The sequence below is a fragment of the Rhopilema esculentum genome, chromosome 17 (assembly GCF_057945365.1).
Source record: "Rhopilema esculentum isolate cy_ngs chromosome 17, ASM5794536v1, whole genome shotgun sequence".
Lineage (NCBI taxonomy): Eukaryota > Metazoa > Cnidaria > Scyphozoa > Rhizostomeae > Rhizostomatidae > Rhopilema > Rhopilema esculentum.
Genome location: NC_142831.1, coordinates 4,191,061 through 4,213,693, shown reverse-complemented (window position 1 = coordinate 4,213,693; position 22,633 = coordinate 4,191,061). Strand labels below are relative to the sequence as shown.

The following is a 22,633-nucleotide window of genomic DNA, read 5'->3' as shown; positions in this document are numbered from 1 at the left end:
TTGAGCATGTCGTGTCTACGCAAAATTGACTTGATAGAATGACTGATGTTACATTAAGAAAATTACAATATGAGTACCAGGAAGAAATAATGTTTAAAATACCTCGGAAAAGTGGAACAAAAGTCACTTGAACTCTTCGTCTGACGCTTATTAATGAAAGCAAGTGAAATTATTTCCAATCGAAAGCCCGGTTTACACTCCAAAAGCTACCCGGGCTCAACCTGTGTTGAGTTCACACAGGGTAACCTCTCTTCAATTTGTATTTTAAACGGAATTAGAGTCTAAACTTGATTTCCAAACGCATTTGTGAGTCAGCCCGGATTGAGTCAACTGTCAACTCTGATTCTTTCTTGAATAATTTTGAAGGTTTTCTGCCGAACGTTCCTTTTTTTTTCACTTACATTTTTTACCTCCCCTTCCTTTCTCTTCCTGCTTCCTCTCATTATTTCTACTGATTTCCTTCTCATTTCTTCAGCTTTTTCCATTTCTGCTGTTTGTTTTTCTTCAACTTGCTGGGATGCTGCTTGCTGATCAGCAATTGCTGCATCAAAAAGCTCCCTTATCTTGCAAGGAGAACATGTTTTCTGTGTGCTCAGGATTAATTCCACTTGCACTTTCTTCTCTTCTATTTTTGGACTTTTTGTTGGTGAAAATATTCTGGAAGCGATCTCTCACTGCTCTGTACGATACACCAAATTTTGGCCTTTCTACCTGCGAAAAATTACCCACAGTTTTTCTCAACCCATCGCTTCTCGGCCTACCAGGACACTTCGAAATTTCCCGTTACGCCCTTGCTTCGAGTTATATTTTTCAAAAAACTTGAAAACTTTCGAAAGGCAATTATTAATATTCGCACAGAACTAAAATTGATTACAACCATCAATTGACCTCTCGAAAGAACGTTTGCATAAAAAGTTCGCCGTTGTTATGGTTTCGGCGTCATAGATTTTACAGTTTAGTTTAAGCCTGGTTTCCATATAGCCGTAAGGCTGCCTGCGACTGCCTGCGACTGCTTTCTGCCATCTTCCATCTTCCACCCGTACAGTATCGCCGGGAAATGGAAACGTTCTGTTTTCAATTGCCTGCGGTATCGGTAACTATGCCAGTAACTAGGTAATGTTTGAGCGGGAAAAACTGGCGGGCAAAATTCAACAACAAAGCCCTGTTTCAATTGGTTCTTGCACATCACATGATTCGTTTGAACAAAAGAATGCCGCAGGCAGCCGCAGGCAAGGCGTTTCCATTTGTAATTTGTCTGCCGGCGGTACGGGGAGGCTGCCGTAAGAGCCGGGAAAAGTTGAACTCGTTCAACTTTCTCCCGGCTCTCCCGGCAGTCTTACGGCACTTCAAACAGCTGCCTGCGGTACCGTTAGAAAGCGTTTCCATAAAGAATTATCTGCCGGCGATACCGTAGGGATGGAAGATGGAAGATGGCAGAAAGCAGTCGCAGGCAGCCGCAGGCAGCCTTACGGCTATATGGAAACCAGGCTTTAGCTTCACCATTAAATTGAGTAAAACTATATCAATGATGTATCAAATTTCCACCAGTTTTTGCCAATTCCTCATAATTGTATAATTTGTTGAATGGTTTTCCGAAATCTTCGAAAACGCCCAAGACTTGTGATTAACCAAGACTTATGACTAACGCAAATTAGTTTCTTCACTTATGACTAATGCGAATTATTTCAAATGCCTGATATCGAATAGCTGAGAGGGTTCTATCCTATGTTCTTTCCATTCAGAATGGTTGTATCTGGATAAGATTATCGATGTGTTGGCTGTTGGGTATGGGAACGTTCACATATTACCTAACCAAAGATGGAGGGAGGGGGTTCACACAAATGTTTACGGTCATAATGATCAATAAATGATGCAAATTAGATGATAATTTAGGGGGAAGAGGATTTTTCCAATGTTGCCTATATTTTGTAATGTAATTTGTGCATGTTCCTTTCTTGAATGATAATACTCTTTTCAGGGCCTATTTTAGTGTGCAGTATTACACACTTTGTGCAGTATTAATTTAAAAACGTGCAGTATTGATTTCGAAAATGTGCAGTATTGAATTTTGGGATTTGAGAAAATGTCTATTTGTGGCTATCCCAGATTCCTGCTTTGTTCAAAAATGTGAATTTTCCTCGTCATGTATTGTAATTCTTGTATAACCATCGGAAAGACTCTCTTATCAAAACTTAAAACAAAGGGAAATGCCCAGAACCAAAAACAAAACATCTCCTGTAAATTTCAGCATTTATGTAATTTTCGTAATTTGATCTTGTCGAAGATAAAACATTCAGTAATAATTTATCAGTTGCCCTATCATGCTCTGGGCATCTAGCAGAAGCTCACTTAACTTCACTAAAATAAAGATAAAGAGCCTAAGAAAACTTTTTAGTTAATACATCACCTTTCTTCAAACAGACCCAACAACCGGTAAAATGTATCGGTCGTAAAAATCGGTATCACAGACCACTATATGACATACGGTTTTAGAAAATTAAACGCTAGAGTTCATGTCAATCACGTGAAATTTAAGACAGAGTCACGCAGTTTGGAAAATTATGACCGTGACTCTTTCCTTAATATCGGATGACCCTAATAGGATGGCTAGCAATTTCTACGATCTCTTTCTCGCTGTCTTGAATGTGCATGCCCCGTTGAAAAAAGGACCGCTAAGACGGGGCATGCACATGTACCATGGATTTCTCCAAGCATCAAGAATTTGATGTGCGAGAGAGACCATATTAGGAGACGGGCTGAGAGAGATCCAGCACTATGGCCAAGATATAAGCAACTTCGAAACCAGGGGCGGTCTGGCGTCAAAATCGCAGGGTGGCTAGAAAACTCAAGGGCCCGGTTTAGAACGTGGCAGGGGAATTGAGCCACACCCACTAAAAATGTGGCTTAGAATACGATTGATTAAAAAAACTGATAATAAAGCAATGCGCTAAACAGCAGCAGTATATCGACTTTAATTCGTAAATTCGGACCCAATTGGATCCATACCTTTCCTCTCGTGTAAACAAGCTTTAAAATCCCATGAAGAGTTAAGAATCAAGATCAAAATTTATTTAAATTCTCAGAGTTTCAACTCTTTTCGAAGAAGTGCAAATGAATCAGCAAATTGGCCAATGACTTGCTCGTAATCAAGTGGAAAGTTTTATCTTCTTTTGAAATTATCAGTAGGGCTGAATAATCTTTCAAAGGAAACTTGGGTGCAGCTAAGTGTCATCAAGCATTTATACGCGTTGTAGAGAGAAGGGTATGCTGCTAGGTGCATGTTGTATTCACTAATTTTTTATAACAACCAGTAAATTTAGGTTCAGGCTGACTGTTCCTAATTTTCGCAAAAATCCGAGGGTGGATTGTCCTTAATTTATTCTTAAATTAATAGGGTGTAAGCAGTGCGATTGCTAGCTTTTTCGCTCTTGGGAGGTGTTCAGGCATTATTTGTCAACAAAGTGAGTGAGACAGCCTTCATTTGACGACAAGATTGAATATTCACCGGAAAGGAACCACACATGGCTAAAAATCCTCGTTTTGGGTTAAAATGTCGTTCAAAAATGCATTAAACAGTAACTCAGCCTTAGCTTGTTCCTAATTTGATCGCAACTTTTGACCAGTTTTGATGCTCATATTCTTATAAAATTGTTATATATGTTAAAAGATATAAATATATAAAAATGAAATAAAAATGGGCGTCAGTACAAAGTTTAGAATGCGCAGGGTATGCACAGTTGGCGAGTTTTTACCCTTTTGATAAAAGGTGTCGATGTCGACTTTGAGGTCCTTTCTCTCTTTGTGAATCCCCACCTTGAAAGTCACAGTTTTCCTCTCCATATGTTTCATCTCTAAGAGCTTGTTCCTTGAGAACATCTGTTTTCAGGATCTCTATTTCCACCAGTTGTTGTTTTCACTTGATCGATAAGCTGCTGGTAGCAATTTGCAAATGCCAGCAATTCTGACATTCTATGAATTTAAAATCTTGAAAAAAGGCTCTTATTGCTCGTTTGCTTTCCCTTTGTGTCAACAAATCTTCTTAGCATCGTTAAATCCTGATACAGATCTCTGTAACCAGATGATAGTGACGACCCCTTGTCATCTCTCTTCTGAATTCCCTGTTTTGAATTTTACGTTATTTTCATTTACTGAAGCCCCCTCCCAATAATTGCAGCCTAAGCCTTATATCCTGCAAAACAGTGTACTAGGTGGAAATAAATACAATGAGCAGCCGCCCCCCCCCCCCCCAATATGAATTACGTTCCCACAGCACTGTCTCTGACAGTCAGATAGCCTGGGCATCAGAGCCACATAAATTAGAATAAGCGGAAATAGAAGATAAGAGTACGCTCATTCGCTTCTCTTTCTGTTTACGGACCCGAGTTAGACATCTAGCGCCTTCGGCGCTTCTATATCATCGAAAACTACCGTACATTTTCAAAACGAGGACACAGGGACAACACAAAATCGTAAGATCTCTGATGTTTTTGGCGTTGTCCAGTTGTGTTCAGAGATCATAGTTCACCAAAAAACAATAGCAATGCGAGCATGATCGTTTTACTTTAAGTGGCAACCTTGTTTTCTTTTTTGAACGACAAGAAGAAGGATGCTAGGGTACGCTCTCCAAATGTTTATGGCCTATGGCCTAATTGTGACACACTCGTTTGGTGCAGATCCAGAAGCACACATGTCTGTGGTAAGATTTCTCCAATATGCTGTTTTATTTTCAGGAATCGCTTTTCGCAAATTTCAGAATTTCACAAAAAAAATTGTGGTATGGTGGCTGGAAATTGGTGGTTAATAAAACGGAAGTATGTACACTTGTAAACAATTGAAATCCACTTTCTTTTCATCAAATTGAAAACTATTTTTCATTCTTCTAAATATCTAACTTTTAAAATTTCTAAAAATTTTGCACTTCTTGCTAAAGCCCTCCCAGTCCCCCTGTTCTGTTGTGTGTGTTGCATTGTTTATGCAAAATAGTGAATATATCCAAATAAGTTTTGGCCCAAGTAGTAAATTTTTTACTTCTGTATTAAAACTTCAACTTTTTGCCACACACCACTGTGAAAACCCTTGGGTCATCTGCCACTTTAACAACTTTTTTACCTAACCAAACAAAGTTTGAAAAATTAGGAATTTTTTCTGTGTGTCTGTGTGTAATAAAAGAATCAGTTTTTGTCATTCCCCTGTCAAATATCTGGAGCTCTCACTTCCAGTTTGAGCAAGTGAAGGTGACTGAAGTGAATTGTCAAGGCATACTTAGTTTTCTTGCTTATCGTTGAGATAACAGGATTGATTATATTGCTATTTTATCACAGCAATTAAGTTATTGTCAGGGAACTAGGGGTTCTATTTATATATTAAAAAGTCCAGAAATTTTAGGTTGTATTTATTTTGCAACTTTTGAAAATTCACGCGTATTTTTTCTTAATTTTTACAGCCTGAAATAATAGCCTACAATGGATATCCAGTTGAAGAGCATTTTGTGCAAACTAAAGATGGCTATATCCTCGGCATTCATAGAATCCCATATGGACGCAATGACAAGGGTCTGAATGAATCCAGGCCTGTTGCTTACCTCCAACATGGTTTGCTCTGCTCCAGTGCAGACTGGATTGTTAATCTTAGAAATGAGAGTCTTGGTTTTCTATTGGCTGATGCTGGTTTTGATGTTTGGTTAGGAAATAGTCGAGGAAATACATACTCTAGAAACCATGTTTCACTAAAGGTTGACTCCGATGAATTTTGGAGGTTCAGGTAAGTGTTTTTATGCCATAATGTGCATTTTGATAACATATTTTAAAGCCTTGAAAATATCAAACACAGGATGGCTTTCTTAGGTAACCCTTTGAATCAATCTATTCAAAACTTTCAAATCATGGACTTTTAGAAATTAATTTTCAAGGTTTTCATCATTGCAATAAACTGTCTCAAGAGTTTCTGAATATATTTTTTTGTAAGAATATAAGTAAAGAACATAAATGTTAAGGTAATGCTTAAAAAAACTGTATTGGTTATCCCATATTACAACTCATGGTTTCACCAACTTGGTGGTCATAATCCAACAAACAACATTTGAAAAATTACAATTTTAATGTTGAGATTATTTATGCAAATTAAGTGAATATCCCATCCAACTCATGCTAGCATAGAATCATATGTATAACATATAACGATGATGATAACTATTTCTACATCCCTCACTTTTTCTTCACCTGAGGTTCTTAGCTCGCAAGAGAACTATGAGAATTTTATGCATGCATAGGCTGGTTCATATCTTGTATCTATCTCAAATTTATCATCACCACCCCCATGCTGGATCTAGATTGACCCAGATGTAATGTCCATGGGTTGTAGGGTCTGGCATTCCCTATAGTTTTCAATATTTCTTAAAGTTCCTGTACATTTTTCAATATACCTATTTCATTTAAACAGCATTTAACTGCATTACTGCATTATTTAAACAGCATGTTTTTATGATCAGTTTACACTTATGAAAGAGCTTGCTGCTCTATGACATATTTTTTATTATAATGGGGTTGTGACAAAACATGTTTTCTCTCTGTTTTTCAGCTGGGATCAAATGGCCAGTTTTGACCTCCCAGCTATCCTCGGATACATAAAACAAAACACAAACCAAGAACAGTTATACTATGTTGGCCATTCTCAAGGAACAATGATTGCTTTTGCTGAATTTTCATCAAACCAAGAGCTTGCAAAGTCAGTGAGAAAGTTCTTTGCACTAGGCCCAGTGACATATCTTGGAAACATGAAAAGTCCTTTGAAGTACTTGGCTGACCTTGTTCCAGAATTAAAGGTTTGATTCTTGCTTTCTTTATTAAACCTTCTGACAAGAGCTCTGCTATTTATGATCAAAACTAAAGCATATCAAGACAATTATGCCGTTAAAAATTGCCTCTGAATTTGAACTGTCCTTTAATTCAAATCTAAATTGAAACTGTCCTTTAATTCAAATCTGACTAACACAGCCATTTCATTATTTCTTATTTGCTACAAACACCCAACATTTTTACATCACTCTACTAAAAAGGATCAATTGGGAGGTGTAGGTCATTGTCATCCCATGCCCAATATTTGGCTTTTAGGGCAAGCTTTTATACTTAAAAATCCAACTTTACATGCATAACTGAAAGTATACATTTAAATATATTAACATTTAAATATTTCTATGATACAGAAAGATCAATCTCTTTATGGATCTATCATTTTCATATGTTTTTAAACAGAGGTAAAAAAGTACTAGGTTATGACAAAGAAAGGATAAAGCCCCGATTTGGGATTGGCTTAATGAAGCCTTTTGTTTCCCTTAACAAATTTTGTGACCCTTAGGTCGTGATTCAGTTTCAGTTTATCATTTGAGGTTTATCATTTTCTGATAGTTATTGTTCAAAATATTGGGTGTCAGAGACTTTATGCCTCAGTCCTGGTTGATCAAATGGTTTGCATCACATATCTGCACCTTATCCTTTGGTGAGAAAGTTTGTGCCAATATCATATTTAGTCTATGTGGCTATGATGTACCACAAATGAACGAGGTATGCTCTGCTTTTCTAGAATGTATAAGTATTTCACTGTCTTTATATATTTTACATATTCAGGTGTTACAGTTTTCTTTCAAGCATGTTATCTCAAGTTCTCTAAAAGGCCTGTTTATTTAGTACCCATTTTGTGATCTGTGTTATATTCCCAGCATTGCATTTTTTTGATGGGGTATTTTGACGAGGAATATTTTGGTTATTATCCCTTAGCTCATACTCAGAGAATTGCCAGACCAAAAATCCTTCAAATGTATGTTGCAAAATGTCTTAGATGTTTGGTGAAATCTTCAAATTTTGTTGTATGACAGGATGTTGTAGTGTGTGTTTATACTGATTAACATTGTGTAACAAATTTTTTGCAATGCCAAAAATTAATCCTGAATTTATTCAGTCATTACTGTAGCTGCTATCATGTATTCTAGATATCAATACCTGTTCATAACTTCTTTTCAATCATTATTTGACCTCTCCTAAGTAAAGAAAAAATTCAATACTTAATGCAGCTCTTGCAATTTTCATTTTGTAGACACGTTTAGATGTTTACACAACACACTCGCCAGCAGGGACTTCTGTGCAAAATATGATTCATTATGCCCAGGTAATATGAATCATTGGTTAACTTTTGTATTTATGTTTGAGCTTATTAATTGGATAATTTTGCAGCTTCGACTTAAATAAAGATGTATTGTATATTTGCGGCAACAACGCATGAAATACATTGGAGCCTCCATTTAACAAACACCATTTGGGCCAGTGTATTTGTCTATTGTTTAGAGGCATCCACTGTAAAGAGGTTCCTTTAAGAGCATTTTGACCACCTGGGACAAAGATATCTGTCTAATGTTTAGGGGTGTCAGTTTTATATTGGTATCCTTGTGACATTTTTTTTTCATCAAAGCTTTCCGGCCATAATCATTTCATTCCTCAATATGCCTGTGTCAAGCAAGAAACTCTATTTATGTCTATTGTTAACATTGTTGCATTGACACATGCTCCTAATTTTTTTCAGGCTTACAAATCAAAGAAGTTTATGAAATATGACTATGGTGAAAAAGAAAACATGGATGTCTACCATCAAGTAAGTTTTTTTGTTGCATTTATAAGTTAATATAAAGATTACACTTTTGTTCAACATTGTCATGTTAACTGGATTTTATATACTATAATTCAAGGTTAATTGAATAGTGGGTCTGCAGGAGCCCCAGTCAACCAGTAATTCTACATTTTATAGCCATCTATTACATTTTTTTGCCATTATCATTAAACATGCCAAAAGTTTCTATATCATAACTAGTAAAGAAATAAGAAGTCAGGGATAAAATTCGAACCTTTCCAACCCTTTTTTGTAAGCTAGTGCCCGAAGCTTGAATCTGTCTATTTTCTCTGTAAAATTTTGAACTTTCAAGATAGCCCGTTGAGATTAAAGCTCAAAAAGCTACACAGCAAATTTTATTCTAGTGTTTCTAGGGGTAATATATAACTAGAAGATATGTTACCTGATAAGACGATCTTTGTTACTTTAGTTTGAAATTCATTTTCTTTCTATAGGCGACCCCACCTGAATATAATCTAGAAAATTTCAACGTTGAAACGATCTTGTACTCTGGAGGGAACGACTGGTTGGCTGACCCAGATGACGTCACACGACTTATAGCCACACTTGCCCCTAAAAACGTGCTGAAAAATAAGCAAATAGATGCATGGATGCACCTTGATTTTATCTGGGGCATGGATGCAACCAGTCTCATTTACAAAGATATTATCCATGCAATGATGACTGATTGGCGTGAACTAAAAAGTAGTAAATCAAATTGAGATGATCTGACTTTTTGGAAGATGTCTTTTCACCCAAGCAAATAAATTTTATGATGCCTGAGAGAAAGATTCAACGCAAAATTTTGAATTGTAGTTTGCAGAATTATCAATTTTTACTTGATTACAGCGCCATCAGAAAGATATTGAATTTACTTAGAGGTACAGAAACGCGTTTCTCCGATCGCCAATTTTCAATTGATAATTTGAACTTTTTTGACCGAAAACCTGAAGGATTCTCCCTGTTTCTGATGGTGCTGGATTCCGAATTTTTTAACTGATCAGTGCATAAAGATCGTAAATCGTCAAAACAGACTTTAAATTATAAATATTGTTTCAAAATATTGTATTCCTCAGTGTTTTATCGGTAATGATTTCCTATATTTAAATTTTGCAGAATTTATATTTCAACAGTATTTTCAACAGTATTGCGTTCAGTTTCTAGTGTAAGGAGTCATCTTCTTAAGTTATGTCTGCAACAGTTGCTTGGTTAGCCTTTCCCTTGAGTGATAGTTCTAATTTGCGGGATATTTTAGCTTCGTCATTTTTAGGGCCTAGTTTTTCAATCCGTCTCCTTTTAGTTATAAATTTACATCTTCACCTTACAAACACACTTTACAGGTTTGGATCACACCAAGTCAGAGATAAACAACGACTTTGTTTGCATTTAGGCTCCAAGTAAAAGCTCTTCTTAGGTCATTAAGAATATAGAGATACCATTTTTTTGAACCTAGACCCTTGTGACATTTGAGAAGAAGTTCGTTAAAAACGTGACTGTAACTTGTGATCATGTGATCTTTGTACTTGTGATAATATGACCCTGGATTTGACAAAGCTATGGCGTTACTTGAATCCTAAATGACATACATGATATGTGGTTTAATATCATCGTAAAAGTGTCCTATAGACTTCAAAACAGTCTTTTTAAACTATCCCGGGTTCTTTCTTCTACCAAAATTGGGAAAAACTGGTGAAGGAAAATTTTGTTGTGTTGTCACTTTACCTACCTTTTGCTTATGAGCCCTTGATTCGTATGCCTTGAATACCATGCCCCTATCGGACAAACCAAGGTGATATCTTAGGAGAATCTGCCCCATTCGTCAATTTAAGAGAATGACGTAATGATCAATATACTTAAGTTCATGTTGTGAAGCCGTTTCCTATAAGAAAAGCTGGGTTTTTTAGTAAAAAAGGGATACAGTAAAAATCCGCGTGTAAGAACCTAGAGTTTTAAGAACCTTCTGGCAGAAATTTGCTTTTTTGATACTTCAAAATATAAGAATCTAATTAGCCAAACCATTACCAACAGGTTCTTATATGTAGGGTTTCACCATTTAATATTTTTTTTACCGAAAACAAAAAAGGTGACAGAATACTGAATTGTTAAATAAAACTCAAAGAGCACAATGTGTGTTAAATTTGAAATTATATTATGAAACAATTATTGCTACTATTAAATATACAGTATTGTATCATTGATCAATTGTTGGTGGACTTTGGCAACATTGGTACACTAATAAATATTTAGAATGAAGTACAGGCCAGATTTAATGTTGTTTTCTGATAATCAACAACAATATCTACTTTATAGAAATTAAGAACCTAATTAAGAAGCAATTTAGCCTAAACTGTCAATAAGTACCCCATAATACAAGAACCTGTTTTGCCAAACTTTGAAAAAAGTAGGTTCTATCACGCTGGTTTTTACTGTATGCATTTCCAGGGTCCTTTTCTGGCGAAATAAAGACTGTATCCTGTCACCAAATTTTTAGATAGTGTAATATTTCCGTTTTTAAGAAGGCCAATTTGCTAAGGAACTTCGTTTGCACTGTACATAAAAGATATGGCTAATAGTTATCCTCCGAACGGGTGCAATGGTAGATAAAGTTTAGTATGTAAGCTTTTGGTTCTAGAATCATAAGAAACCAAGTGGAAGAACACGCCATGGAATCCCGTACACCTTCGGTGAAAATCATATTATTTTATCTGAAAATTTCTAGAAACCCAATTGGTTTAATGGAAATTCTGCTCGTTTCTTGAAAGAGCAAATCATGCCATCAAAAAGACTAAATTTTGGATTTTGCCAGTACCAACTGTTGTCAAAAATAAAGAAAGAAAATACAACCTTGTGTCTTGAAACTTTTAAATCTTCTTTAGCGGAGCAGTTAATGCACGTGTTTTTGGTATTATATGGATCAAGGGTTTTTGGTAGAAGACACAGTTGATTATGAAAGACACAATTTAATATTAATAAATAACTCTCGAAGTTAAAAAATTAACAAAAATATCTACAACTTGTTAATGAGTGCGCATTTTTAGAAAACAAGGTTCCCATTGGTTTCGGCCAATTTTCATATTTTCTTCGTTCTGTTTCAGGCTACCAAAATAATTCAAGTGAAAACCAATCCTTGATTTCTATTTTTGTGGAAAATGATCTTCTATGTTAGCACTATTCTAAAGTACATATTCTCATTTCCAGAAGCAACAAAAAGAAACTAGACATGTTGTCATATTAGAAATTAAAAACACAGTTACAAAGTAAACATTGATTCCACTATTTGCGACAATTTCCGAAATAATTTACCCAAACTTTAAACACTTATAGCGATAAGGGTTCTTGTCAGGACGGTGAAGAACCAGTTAATAACCAAGCTCGTTAATGGAGCGATGGGCTAGGCCAACGGGCCTAAGCCCCAAATAGATAGCACACAAGAGATATATACTCGTTCTTTGATGTTATCTTTATGGTCAAAACAGTAAGACTACATTATTCTTACTTGGATTACATTATATTCAACACAAACAAAGGAACACTGTGAAACATCACATAACACGATGACAGTGACGCATGTTTCCCGGAAAGGAGGTTACTAACACAACAGCGCGACAAATAAACATGTGACATTAAGACGCAACAGTAACTGAGTTTACAAATCCTAAAAACGCACTTACTCTTACTCTCTTACTCTCACACACTTACTCTCAAATTCCTAATTGTAGGGGGGGGGGCTCCATTTTTCAGAAATTTCGCATAACCATTTCAATTTATCAACACCCTCCCTAATTATGTATTTCATGCAAAAATTCCTATTTAAACAACCCCCAATTTAAACATTTTTTCGGAAAATCTAAGCATTTCAATCTATTATGATCCCCCCATTTTAGGGTTTTTTAAAAAATGCCAACCCCCTTCAGGAACTTGAGAGTATATTCGATCTAGCGAGACTCCACCCTTCTGCCACCCCTTTCGGCCTTCTGCCACCCCTTCCTTGTCTTTTTTCGTGACAAGAAAGGCCTTTGTTGTAAAAACAATCTTTTTGGCTTTCGTGCCACAGAGATGACAATCTGATGACTTTTTGTCCCTATAAAACCTATCGAGCCCTATTGTTCTTGGAATTCGATCTTTCAAAGTAAATGTCCCAGTAACAATGAGCAGCCATACAGATGTCACCTGCTAAGCACATGACAGTTGCATAAATTCGAACATCACGCTCAGATGTTGTGTGTCTAGGTTTGTTTGGCAGTGGAGCAGCATCAAGGCCGCCTGTGAACTTTTAAACAAAGAAGATGGAACGTCTGGTTATTCTAGCTCTTGCTTTGTGCCTTGTTTCACATTGCACCGCCAAGCCATACCATTTGCACGATGTCCCTCCTGAGGCAAAACTAAATACGGTATGCTCGCAAATTTTAACTTTTCATTTGCAAAACAATGTTTCATAACGAAACGGAAGTTACAAATTCTTCGAAATTGACGCTACACGCAAGAATGCAAACTACAGACTGTGATTTTGAGCTCTGTTCCCTCTTTGCACTGTCTTTCAAGTAGAAATGGAAAATATGTTTTTTTGAATTGGATATTTTCAAGCCTATTAGTTTATATCATGTAAGCAATATGGTCCTATAACTCTGTGAGTCTAGTGTAAATTGCCATGTTGCTTTTTGCGGCCTAGGAAAGTCTTTAAAAATGCTATGCTTACAATATAAACTGTTAAAATATTCTTTATACATCGGTGTATCACGGCCACCCTGTAATCCAACCTCAGGTAAAATAACAGAAGAAAAACAATGTTTTTAAAAACCTCTCTTATGTTGTTTAACCGTGCTACATATTTTTTTATAAGAAGCAAAGTTCGATGTTAAGTACTCCAGTTTCTTAATGTTCTGGAAATTTCAATACTCACTGTTTCTTAAGAGTTTCTTTATTATGAGTTCATATGAATGATGTTATGAAATCTTCGTGACCTTTTTTCACGTCAAGAGATTCGCTTCCATTCCGATGCTGTATTAGATGTGGGAAGTACATTTTCATCCCTTGTGTCTTGAGTTCTAGGCCAACAGGGCAATCATGTTCTTGGATTTTAGAAAATTTCTTTTTTCTCTGTTTTATCACGATTTAATATTTCCTTATTTTTTTTGCTTCGAGTACTGAAGTTTCTTAATTTTTTCTGACTGTCCAGTACTCGTTTTTTATAGCCAGTTTCTTATAAAGAAATGAGTGTATTATTAATGTCATACAAAATTGTTATTAAATGATCTTATAAAAAATTTATTGTATGAAGTTGCAGAATAGTTAATATTGGGATAAGAAAAACTTTAAAAATACTTGAGCCTCAAAAATTCTTTCTGGGGGCAGGTCCTTGCGGGCCATTCGGTACGCTTTTAAAAAATGAAATTAACTTGTTCTTGACGAAGGGAACAAAAACTGAGCACAAAGGTTCTTGGCGGTTTATAAGTTTCTTGTAAAGAATTGAGTGTAATCGTTACTTTATCTTGTTCTTACAAATACACGTATTTTATAAGGAACTTACCTCAAGGCCTAGTTTCAAAAGTTCCTTATTCGTAGACCTCAAATCATCAAATTGTAGTACCAAAAGTTCCTTAATAGTTCCTTAATTTTCATTGCACATTAAATGCCATAAAAATAGTACAGAAACAGGAAAAACATACGAATTTTGATTTTTGCCTTTACTTGTGGCTAGAACTCAGGAGCAAAGAGGCTGATTTCCACGAGGCGAATTTCGCACCGAATTCGCTTCGAAATTGTCTTTGATTTCCACGAGACGGCGAATTCGCTGCGAAATTATATAATAATTTCCCCCAAAACTCAACTTTAAGGCGCCCATTTTCAGAACTGCACGCATGGCGAATGTTCCAAGATTGTTTTCTCACAAATCAAGCGAATTTACCATGCTTTGACTGGCTATTAGGTGCTGCGAAATATTTCGCCGAGAAAAAGTAGAACTCTTTTCTACTTTCTTGCGAATTCGCTGCAGTTTCATTTTTTCTCTACGCTCTTTTCTTAATTCTACCATGCTTTAATGGTTGTATCTGGCGCCGTCTGATGAAAGGTGAATTGTATAGTAAATTGTTGTTCCAAGCCGCGTGTTGTGTGCACTAATCATCAAAAACGTTTTTATTTTGTCTTTATTTCCGGAGACAAGCTGTTGACAAAGTTTTGCTGCCAAAAAATGTGGTGAACACGATGTAATACGTTTGTTTTATCAAAAGTAATAAAATCCCAACAATAAATTCTCAGTTGAAAAGTTTCCAAGTGCCTTAGACGCAAATCCCGCTTTAGTAAGCTTTTCTTTTCTGATTTTCTGAAAACATAAATATGACGTCACGCAAACTATTTTTAGAATTTTAAAATTTGACTTCATGAAATAAAAGAGCTCAACGAAATTCTTCCAAATATGCAAAATCGGGTCAATGAATCAAAAACCGGGTGAAATATAGCCAGTAAGAGGTTTGAAATTTGCTAACGGATCCCTGTCATTTTCGCTAGAGACCAAACTACAAAGGTTTGGTAGGGCAAAAGCCTGTACTGATATGGCCATATCTCTACCAATTCGTAACACATTTAACTAATTTTGCATATTAAGAGGTATTCCCCGATGCTCTTTTCAGGTTTGGGATCAAAATTTAAAATCCATCACTTAAGAATTCTATTACCAAGAGCCAGAAATAAATAAGGTGACCAACCACTCTTCTCATTCCAGTCTCAAATGATCAAATACTTTGGGTACCCTGCGGAAGAGCATTATGTTATAACAGAGGATGGCTACATTCTGAGTTTGCAACGTATCCCGAGAGGAAGAAAGGGAGTTGAACCGAATGGTCAAGTAGTTTTCATGCAGCATGGTCTTGTGTCTTCAAGCGCTGATTACGTCATGAATCTGCCGGAGGAAAGCCTCGGTTTCATTCTCGCCGATCTTGGTTATGACGTATGGCTTGGCAACAGCAGAGGCAACACATATTCAAATAAACATGTTAATCTTTCCAATGATGATCCGAAATTCTGGGCTTTCAGGTAGTTTTAAATTGTATAGAATTTACGTTGTTTTAATAAAGAACAGTCCCCATCACGCTTAAGACATAGTCGAGAGCAAGTATTCATTTGCCCTGGCCCAAAAACCAAAACATTCTATGTAAACAATGTGAGATCTAAGTGTGGGTACTTTGAATCTTCTTCTGAACCTTGGAATCACCGACCTTCAACATGTGTGACCACCAACTTTTCTGGACTTTTCCTGAAGCAATCCTATTACAAAACTATATTGAATCCCGGCACTCACTGTTATTAGGACTAGAGCCCAGACTTTTTTATCGCTTTAGTAGATCATGAGTTTTGCTATGGCTGCTATTTCATGATGGCCTAAGCATGCATGTCATTCGTTCGAGTCTTTCTACAACTAATTCAGAACTGTTTATAACCATTATAAGCAGTGTATTTGCTTTTGAAACCCTCTTTGTATCATCAAAACAAGTAATCTTTGAATTACGTGCCGTACTCAACTAATAAACATGCTCTTTGTTGCAGTTGGGACGAGATGGCGAAATACGACTTACCTGCCTCTGTGAATTACGTCCTAAAAGTATCCAAACAACAGCAGTTGTTTTATGTTGGTCATTCGCAAGGAACATTGATTGGCTTTGCTGGTTTTGGCCAGGACCTTGAGCTTGCCAAAAAGATCAAAGGCTTCTTCGCACTTGCACCAGTGGCTAGAGTTGGACACATCGAAGGGGCAATCAAATTGATATCTCATTTTACACCAGAGCTAGAGGTATCATTGTTTAATTGTAACCACGTGTTAATTTTTTACTATGAGATCACTAAATTTATTTATGTTGCTAAAACTCTTTGATGATGTATCGAAAATTACATTGGTGAACAATTTTAGAGTTCAGTCGGAAACTATGGGTTTTTTAACATCGTTCTGCACTTATTGAGAGCTGGAATTATATGTAAACAAAACATGAAATACTTTCGCAAGCGACCTGCACTATTAGGCAGCATCCACGAATATTGATCTTTGGAGAGATAACTCACATTTTTAATTGAACTTGCTTAGTGTTAAATGTTCAGAGTAAACAGAAAGTTTCCATGTCTTTATTTTGCAAATTGGCTGGTTGACACCCCCTTTGAATTTCCAGATATCAACGAATGTTATTTAAAAGCCCAAAATACTTTCACTTCAGATTTCTCCTGATGTCCTATTTGTTCTGAACAGAACTTCATCCCACATGTACCCAAAATCGACGAGAAATAACAAACATGCCAGGTTAAGGCACAAATTCCCTTCTTCCTTACTGACGAAATGACAACAACAATTAATTTGCCGAAGGTTTTACATTCGATCGTTTTACAAATTGCATGTCTTCTGATAAACACTTCTTCTTCACAAGTTCAAAATTAAGATTAACGTTATTGACGGACAAGCTTGCTATATTTAGTATCTGAGATGAAAGTACTTGTCACCAAGCTGCACTACACTTAGTTCTTAACTTGTAGAAAACATACATTTTTTACGTGGATAAAATAAGGTGTCGTCTTAGCACCTGGTCATATTTAAAATAACGCATCTTTCATTTAAAGACGAACACGTAAAACGGGAGGTTTAACTCACCGCAAGCAACATTTGCTCTTCTCTTTTCATAGATATCCCCCTGTTCATGCAACCACTGAGAAACTTTTCTTGCTGATGTCCTAAGAAATGACTTATTCTTTCTGTCAACAGTATCTTCTGAAAATTCTCGGAGTGAGAGACTTTGCTCCTTCAAACTGGTTGATGAAGTTGTTTGCAGATACGCTTTGCAATAGTCACGTGACTGAGAGTGTCTGTGCCAATATCATATTCTTACTTTGTGGCTACGATACTACAAATCTAAATGATGTAAGTGCCAAAATTTTCACCCATTTACTATTAGCTCTATATTTACATCTATAACACCATTGCCCGTCTTGATGTAAATTCTCAACATTTGCAGAAACCCTGTTCTGTTTTTATACTTTATGACTAAGTAGGCTTTATCTGTACTTTCTTTTGGGTTATCCTATCAATTAAAATTCCATAAATGTATTAGCTTGCGTGTCAAACAATAAGATGTGACTGTAAAACTTGAAATTAAGATAGTATTTGTTTTACTTTACCTTAGTTTAAAGTTATATTATCCTATCCATAGCTGTAAAATCCCCCTGCAATTAATCATGACGCCCATAACAGTTTTAATCCATATTTTGATTCCCCGCTACGACTGCCTATCATTGTCAGTGAATTCTCAAAGTTTCACCAGGCAGTAATACCATCTTAACGATTTAAAGCTTCCTTTATATTAAATCTTTCAGACAAGATTGCCTGTATACATCAGCCATACACCAGCTGGAGCATCAACTCAGGATATCATCCATTTTGCTCAGGTGATGTATCATTTTTCGATTTTAAGGACACAAACATTCCTTTTTAGTTATACACATCATGTTTTATTATCGGAGGGGCTACCATGTTTAAATGTTTAAATGAAAATGAACACTTTAAATTAAAGTGAATAGAGTTTTATTTTTATGGAGAAAAAGACGTTCCTTAGAATCCGCCTTAATACACAAAGGTTCCCTTTGAGTACACATTTTTAAAAGGCTACCTTTCATGTTAATAAAAACGAGTCGAAATCTTTGCGTCTCTACGAAAACAGCCGTTTTAAAATCGATAGTTTCCACTCTGCGCCTTCAAACGTTTGCATTTCTAGTCACTGATTGATCGTTATCACTGCGCCGCCATGACCAAGTTGATAAAAAGCTCGACCTAAAACTGAAGACAAAAGGTTCGAAGTTTGAGCTTTCTCTCAGCCTAAGTCAACGCTTAGTGTCAAGAAGGACGTCCGATTTTTTTATGTTCAACTATTCCACTAAAATACCTCAGTTGGACTCGGCTACGCCAGCTCCTGACTGAAGATTCAAAAATGATAATAATTATCGTTGAGATAGGTGGGAGACAAAAAACAAACAAATAACTATGCTCCATTTGTTACGTTTTTTGGAGACTGGCTCTTAGTTTCCAAGAAAAGCTTCATGTATTTCTTGATCGTGATCAGCACATAGAACTTTAAATAAGAAATAATTTAAAACCTAAAGGTAGAGGTGGTATGAACGCAAATTATATAAAAATTGCATGTAAAGTCTGTTAATGTTCAAGGCGCGAAGACGAGGATCAGAAAGACGACAGACCTTTCCTTTGAAGCTTAGTGATCGACTAATTCCTGCCTGCTAATCATGACAATTAAATAAAGATGCAAATAAAGACGAGTCGTATAATATACGTAACCATGCTTAATAAGATATCAAACTTGTTCACGTAATTTGTTAAAAGGATGATAGATTTAAATGTCTTTTTGTCGCGAAGTTTTTGCACAAAGGGCTTCTCGGTAGTAATGACACAAACGGCGTTTGTTGAACGATAATACAAACATAGGAATGCTTAGTTTTGCTGAAATCTCGTAGACTTTCGGTTCATTTGAAACAGGTTAAATTTGCCAAGTTTAGGCATGAACTTTTTATCTTCGTAGATGGTCCAAGCAAACAAATTCCAGGCATATGATTACGGAAAAGATGGCAACATGAAGCATTACCACCAGGTAACGTTTTGTCGTCACGATATACCTTTCGGGCTATTCATTCTCAATCCTTTTTACGCCCAGTCCCGTCTTTAGCGTTCAACCGTCAACTTTTTATTGTTTTCGTTTTAATATGTTCGCTCTCTCTTTCCTTTGTTACTTTATGACGTTCATCCAGCGATTGAACTGGCAACAAGACACGTAAATAACCTATACAGTTTCCTGTCATGCAAAAATTCGTTCTACCTGTGTTACCATTATGAAAGGGTAAACCCAAACCTAATAAATTTAGAATTCCTTTCTTCCCAATCTGATCCAACGTCTTCTCTCAAACTTCATTTTTTAATGCCACGTGATATTTATATATACATACATATGTTACATATTTACAGGCAAGTTTCGAATTTAGATAAAAACAAGGTTAATTTAAAAACCCAAATTGTGTTAAGAAAGTCTTGCATAATCGGCAGTTGCATTCATCACCCTTCCATTCCTTTCTACGTTTTTAAAGATGGAAATAGGGCAGTTGATTAGTGTTCTTGCCCCCAAACCTGACTCCATAGCATGAAACTCCTTCTTCTTACTTTTCCTCTTTGCTACCCTATCTTACTTCAACTTCCTCATTGTACAATATGGGCCTGTAGTAAGTTTTCCGTATAGAATTTACTTATGGTGGTATTGCTTCATCGTACACTATAGTCTCTTTTTGCACCAACAAAACCAGTTTATTTCAATTGTTTTATTGATTTCTCTAACAGGAAACTCCACCATTATACAACGTTGGGGACAGCCCTGTGCCAACTGCCCTATTCACAGGCACTCAAGACTGGCTTGCTGATCCGACCGATGTAGCTTGGTTAAAACCCCAAATAAAAAACCTGATTTACAGCAAAAATATTGAAGTGTGGAATCACCTTGATTTCATTTGGGGGCAAGATGCCTACAAATTGATATACCCTGACATCATCAAGTTAATGAAGACCTTGGAATAGATCGAACTGCAGCTTCCTTATACGTTAAATGATTAGCTTCCAGGCAAAATTGTTCGTTGTTGTTTAAATTCCATTCCCTATTCTAAGGCATCGCACCACTTGGTTCAAATTTGTGGGGCATTGATAATTCAAGACAGTACATTATTAATGCCTTTCGTTACCTCATCCTTGAAACAGATATACTAGGCTTTATACCTTTTATCACTAAAGCCCCTTTTATTGTAAAAACCCCTTTTGCTCGCCCTTACCAGACAGTGCCCTTTTTGCTGTATCCCTCAAGTTTCAATATTTTCCTACCCACCTGCAACAATAGATTGATTGAAGACCACATGCTCTCCTCTTTCAAACAGTTTCATTTTCAAGAATATCTCCGTTAATAATCCTGCATTAAAGTTCTAAAAAACGATAGTCATGTATCCACAGATACATTTACATGCCAACACTTGATGCCACTTGCATCAAGCCTTCCCAATCAACTAATTATTTAAGGAAGATGTTAAATTTGCTAACATGAAATTTACTTTTTAGTAAAAAAATTGATATTATCAATTAAGATTATGAAAAAAACAAAGAAAAATAAACTTCATTGCAGGAAAACCTCATTAGCTTATCCCACTTTTAATTTGATTTAGATAAATGTCATTTTGGCCTAAGATGGTGCGATACCGAAAGTTCAGAGAAAGTTGCTTTGATGTACAGAATATATCCTAATAAATGAAAAAGTGTTGTTCTGAAAGGATCTGCAGTATGAAATTCTACGTATATTTTTTCTTTTGCTTTAAGTGTCTTAATCAGCCCAATTCTTGCCAAGGAACGTATTGGTTTGTGACGTGTGGCAAAGGTTTGAAAGCGATAATCAAAGATAACTATTTGTAAACTTCCATTTGAAAATAGCTCCTTTTTAGGGAAGTTTACTTTTAGATGTAAAGGAAACCCGCCATCGATTACCTGAATTTCAGCATCATTTGGTTAATACAATCAATAAAGTATCGAAAACATACTTTGATGTCGACTCCTTGCGTTCTTGTATACGTGCTTTATGTTTGTTGATAGTATTTTTATTTGGTTGATGAAATATTAACAATGTTTTTGTTCTGTGTTATTTAAGGAATGGGGCTGGCAAGTCTCTGAAGGGGGATCTTGCAGGACTGAGAGACCTCTGATTCAGGACGTCACTTCATTCGGCCCTTTCTAAATCTTAATCTGTTATCAGAAAGAAACCATTCTTCTCAAATTAATTGCTTGGAAATGTTTGAAATGATATTCGTTTGCTTTAGCTAGATTATGTTCTTATAATATTTTGTAACTATTTTAGCTTCAATTGAGAATTTGTTTCGATTTGCGCTATAACTGAATTGTGGTGATCTCTTTCTCGTTTTCTTTATTGCACAAAGTCAATCGACGCACAAAGCTTGAAAGCAAGACCAAAAATTTCATTATTTATGGTCTTGTGACCTTTTGTGGTTGCCCAGTACATTTTAGCTCTGATCAAACTAAGTTACTCCTTTGCCTTTTAACTTCCTTATAGTTCCAGTTCAAGAATGCGTATCCCTAAAATAATTAACCAGAATAATTTGATAATGTTTTTTCAAAACCTGGCCTTTCATTTTTTTTTTGTCGAATAATTTCATGCACTAAAAACATGATTTTTAAGCTATGCTACAAACTTATTGATGTTGATAAATAAACCTACTTTTGAACATTTTTTCATAGAGAATTTTCGCTCCCCCACAAATATGGTGCAGTTTCTTTTACCCACAGCTATTTTATCCGAAGATCCGAAGTACTTTGTGGCCCCTTTGAATATCGCTTGCCTCGAAATTTTATATATCCTTGACCCCCGACAATAGTCAACTGTAATCGTTGATTGAAATATGAAAACATGTACAGAACACAACATAAGAGCAATCCTTGTGGAGATCTCCAAAAATTTGAACTGTCCAAGATTTCATCAGCTCCAGGTCCTAACAGTTACATGTATTCGGTCAAATCTGATAAGAAAATTTAAGATTAAGAAGACTTTTCAAGGATATCAATCTTGGACGAAGGATACATAGTGCTAAACGTTTTTTCATGTGTATCTGCTGTAAGCGAAGGAGAACATTTTAGAAAGGATGGTCAAAGCAAGAAGGACTATAGCCATTCTGAGTATCATCTACTTGGTTAATCATCATGAACTTCTTACAGATAAAACCTAAAGAAACACCTTGACTGAGACATGGCAAGAGAAGAGTTCTTGCCTTGTTTACCAATTTTGGAACCAGCCTTTGCTCATATTGCCATATCTCAGACAATTTGTAGTATATTTAGTTGATAATGCACATTAAGAAACATTTCCAAATTCTTTTTGAATTCGTGTGATGTAAAGTAAAAAATTCA

General features: G+C 35.9%; 2 protein-coding genes across 2 annotated transcripts; both read left to right on the top strand.

Moving 5' to 3' along the window:
• Nucleotides 1–4,427: 4,427 nt before the first annotated feature.
• LOC135683381 (lysosomal acid lipase/cholesteryl ester hydrolase) lies at nucleotides 4,428–10,208 on the top strand. Its single transcript, XM_065198627.2, has 7 exons — nucleotides 4,428–4,696; nucleotides 5,444–5,760; nucleotides 6,577–6,820; nucleotides 7,404–7,559; nucleotides 8,089–8,160; nucleotides 8,572–8,640; nucleotides 9,111–10,208. Exons 1-7 carry the CDS (start codon nucleotides 4,607–4,609, stop codon nucleotides 9,375–9,377), a joined length of 1,215 nt encoding a protein of 404 aa, XP_065054699.2. The 5' UTR covers nucleotides 4,428–4,606; the 3' UTR covers nucleotides 9,378–10,208.
• A 2,628-nt stretch (nucleotides 10,209–12,836) lies between these two features.
• On the top strand, nucleotides 12,837–21,609 carry LOC135683394 (gastric triacylglycerol lipase). Its single transcript, XM_065198640.2, has 7 exons — nucleotides 12,837–13,046; nucleotides 15,374–15,684; nucleotides 16,195–16,438; nucleotides 17,393–17,548; nucleotides 18,001–18,072; nucleotides 19,215–19,283; nucleotides 20,021–21,609. Exons 1-7 carry the CDS (start codon nucleotides 12,942–12,944, stop codon nucleotides 20,252–20,254), a joined length of 1,191 nt encoding a protein of 396 aa, XP_065054712.2. The 5' UTR covers nucleotides 12,837–12,941; the 3' UTR covers nucleotides 20,255–21,609.
• Nucleotides 21,610–22,633: the final 1,024 nt, after the last annotated feature.

Coding starts and splice junctions, on each gene's coding strand:
- LOC135683381 (XM_065198627.2), top strand. CDS start 4,607: ATGCTAGGGTACGCTCTCCAAATGTTTATGGCCTATGGCCTAATTGTG. Junction 6,821..7,403: donor ACCTTGTTCCAGAATTAAAG/GTTTGATTCTTG, acceptor ATTTTCTGATAG/TTATTGTTCAAAATATTGGG. Junction 7,560..8,088: donor ATGTACCACAAATGAACGAG/GTATGCTCTGCT, acceptor TTCATTTTGTAG/ACACGTTTAGATGTTTACAC.
- LOC135683394 (XM_065198640.2), top strand. CDS start 12,942: ATGGAACGTCTGGTTATTCTAGCTCTTGCTTTGTGCCTTGTTTCACAT. Junction 16,439..17,392: donor ATTTTACACCAGAGCTAGAG/GTATCATTGTTT, acceptor TTCTGTCAACAG/TATCTTCTGAAAATTCTCGG. Junction 17,549..18,000: donor ATACTACAAATCTAAATGAT/GTAAGTGCCAAA, acceptor TAAATCTTTCAG/ACAAGATTGCCTGTATACAT.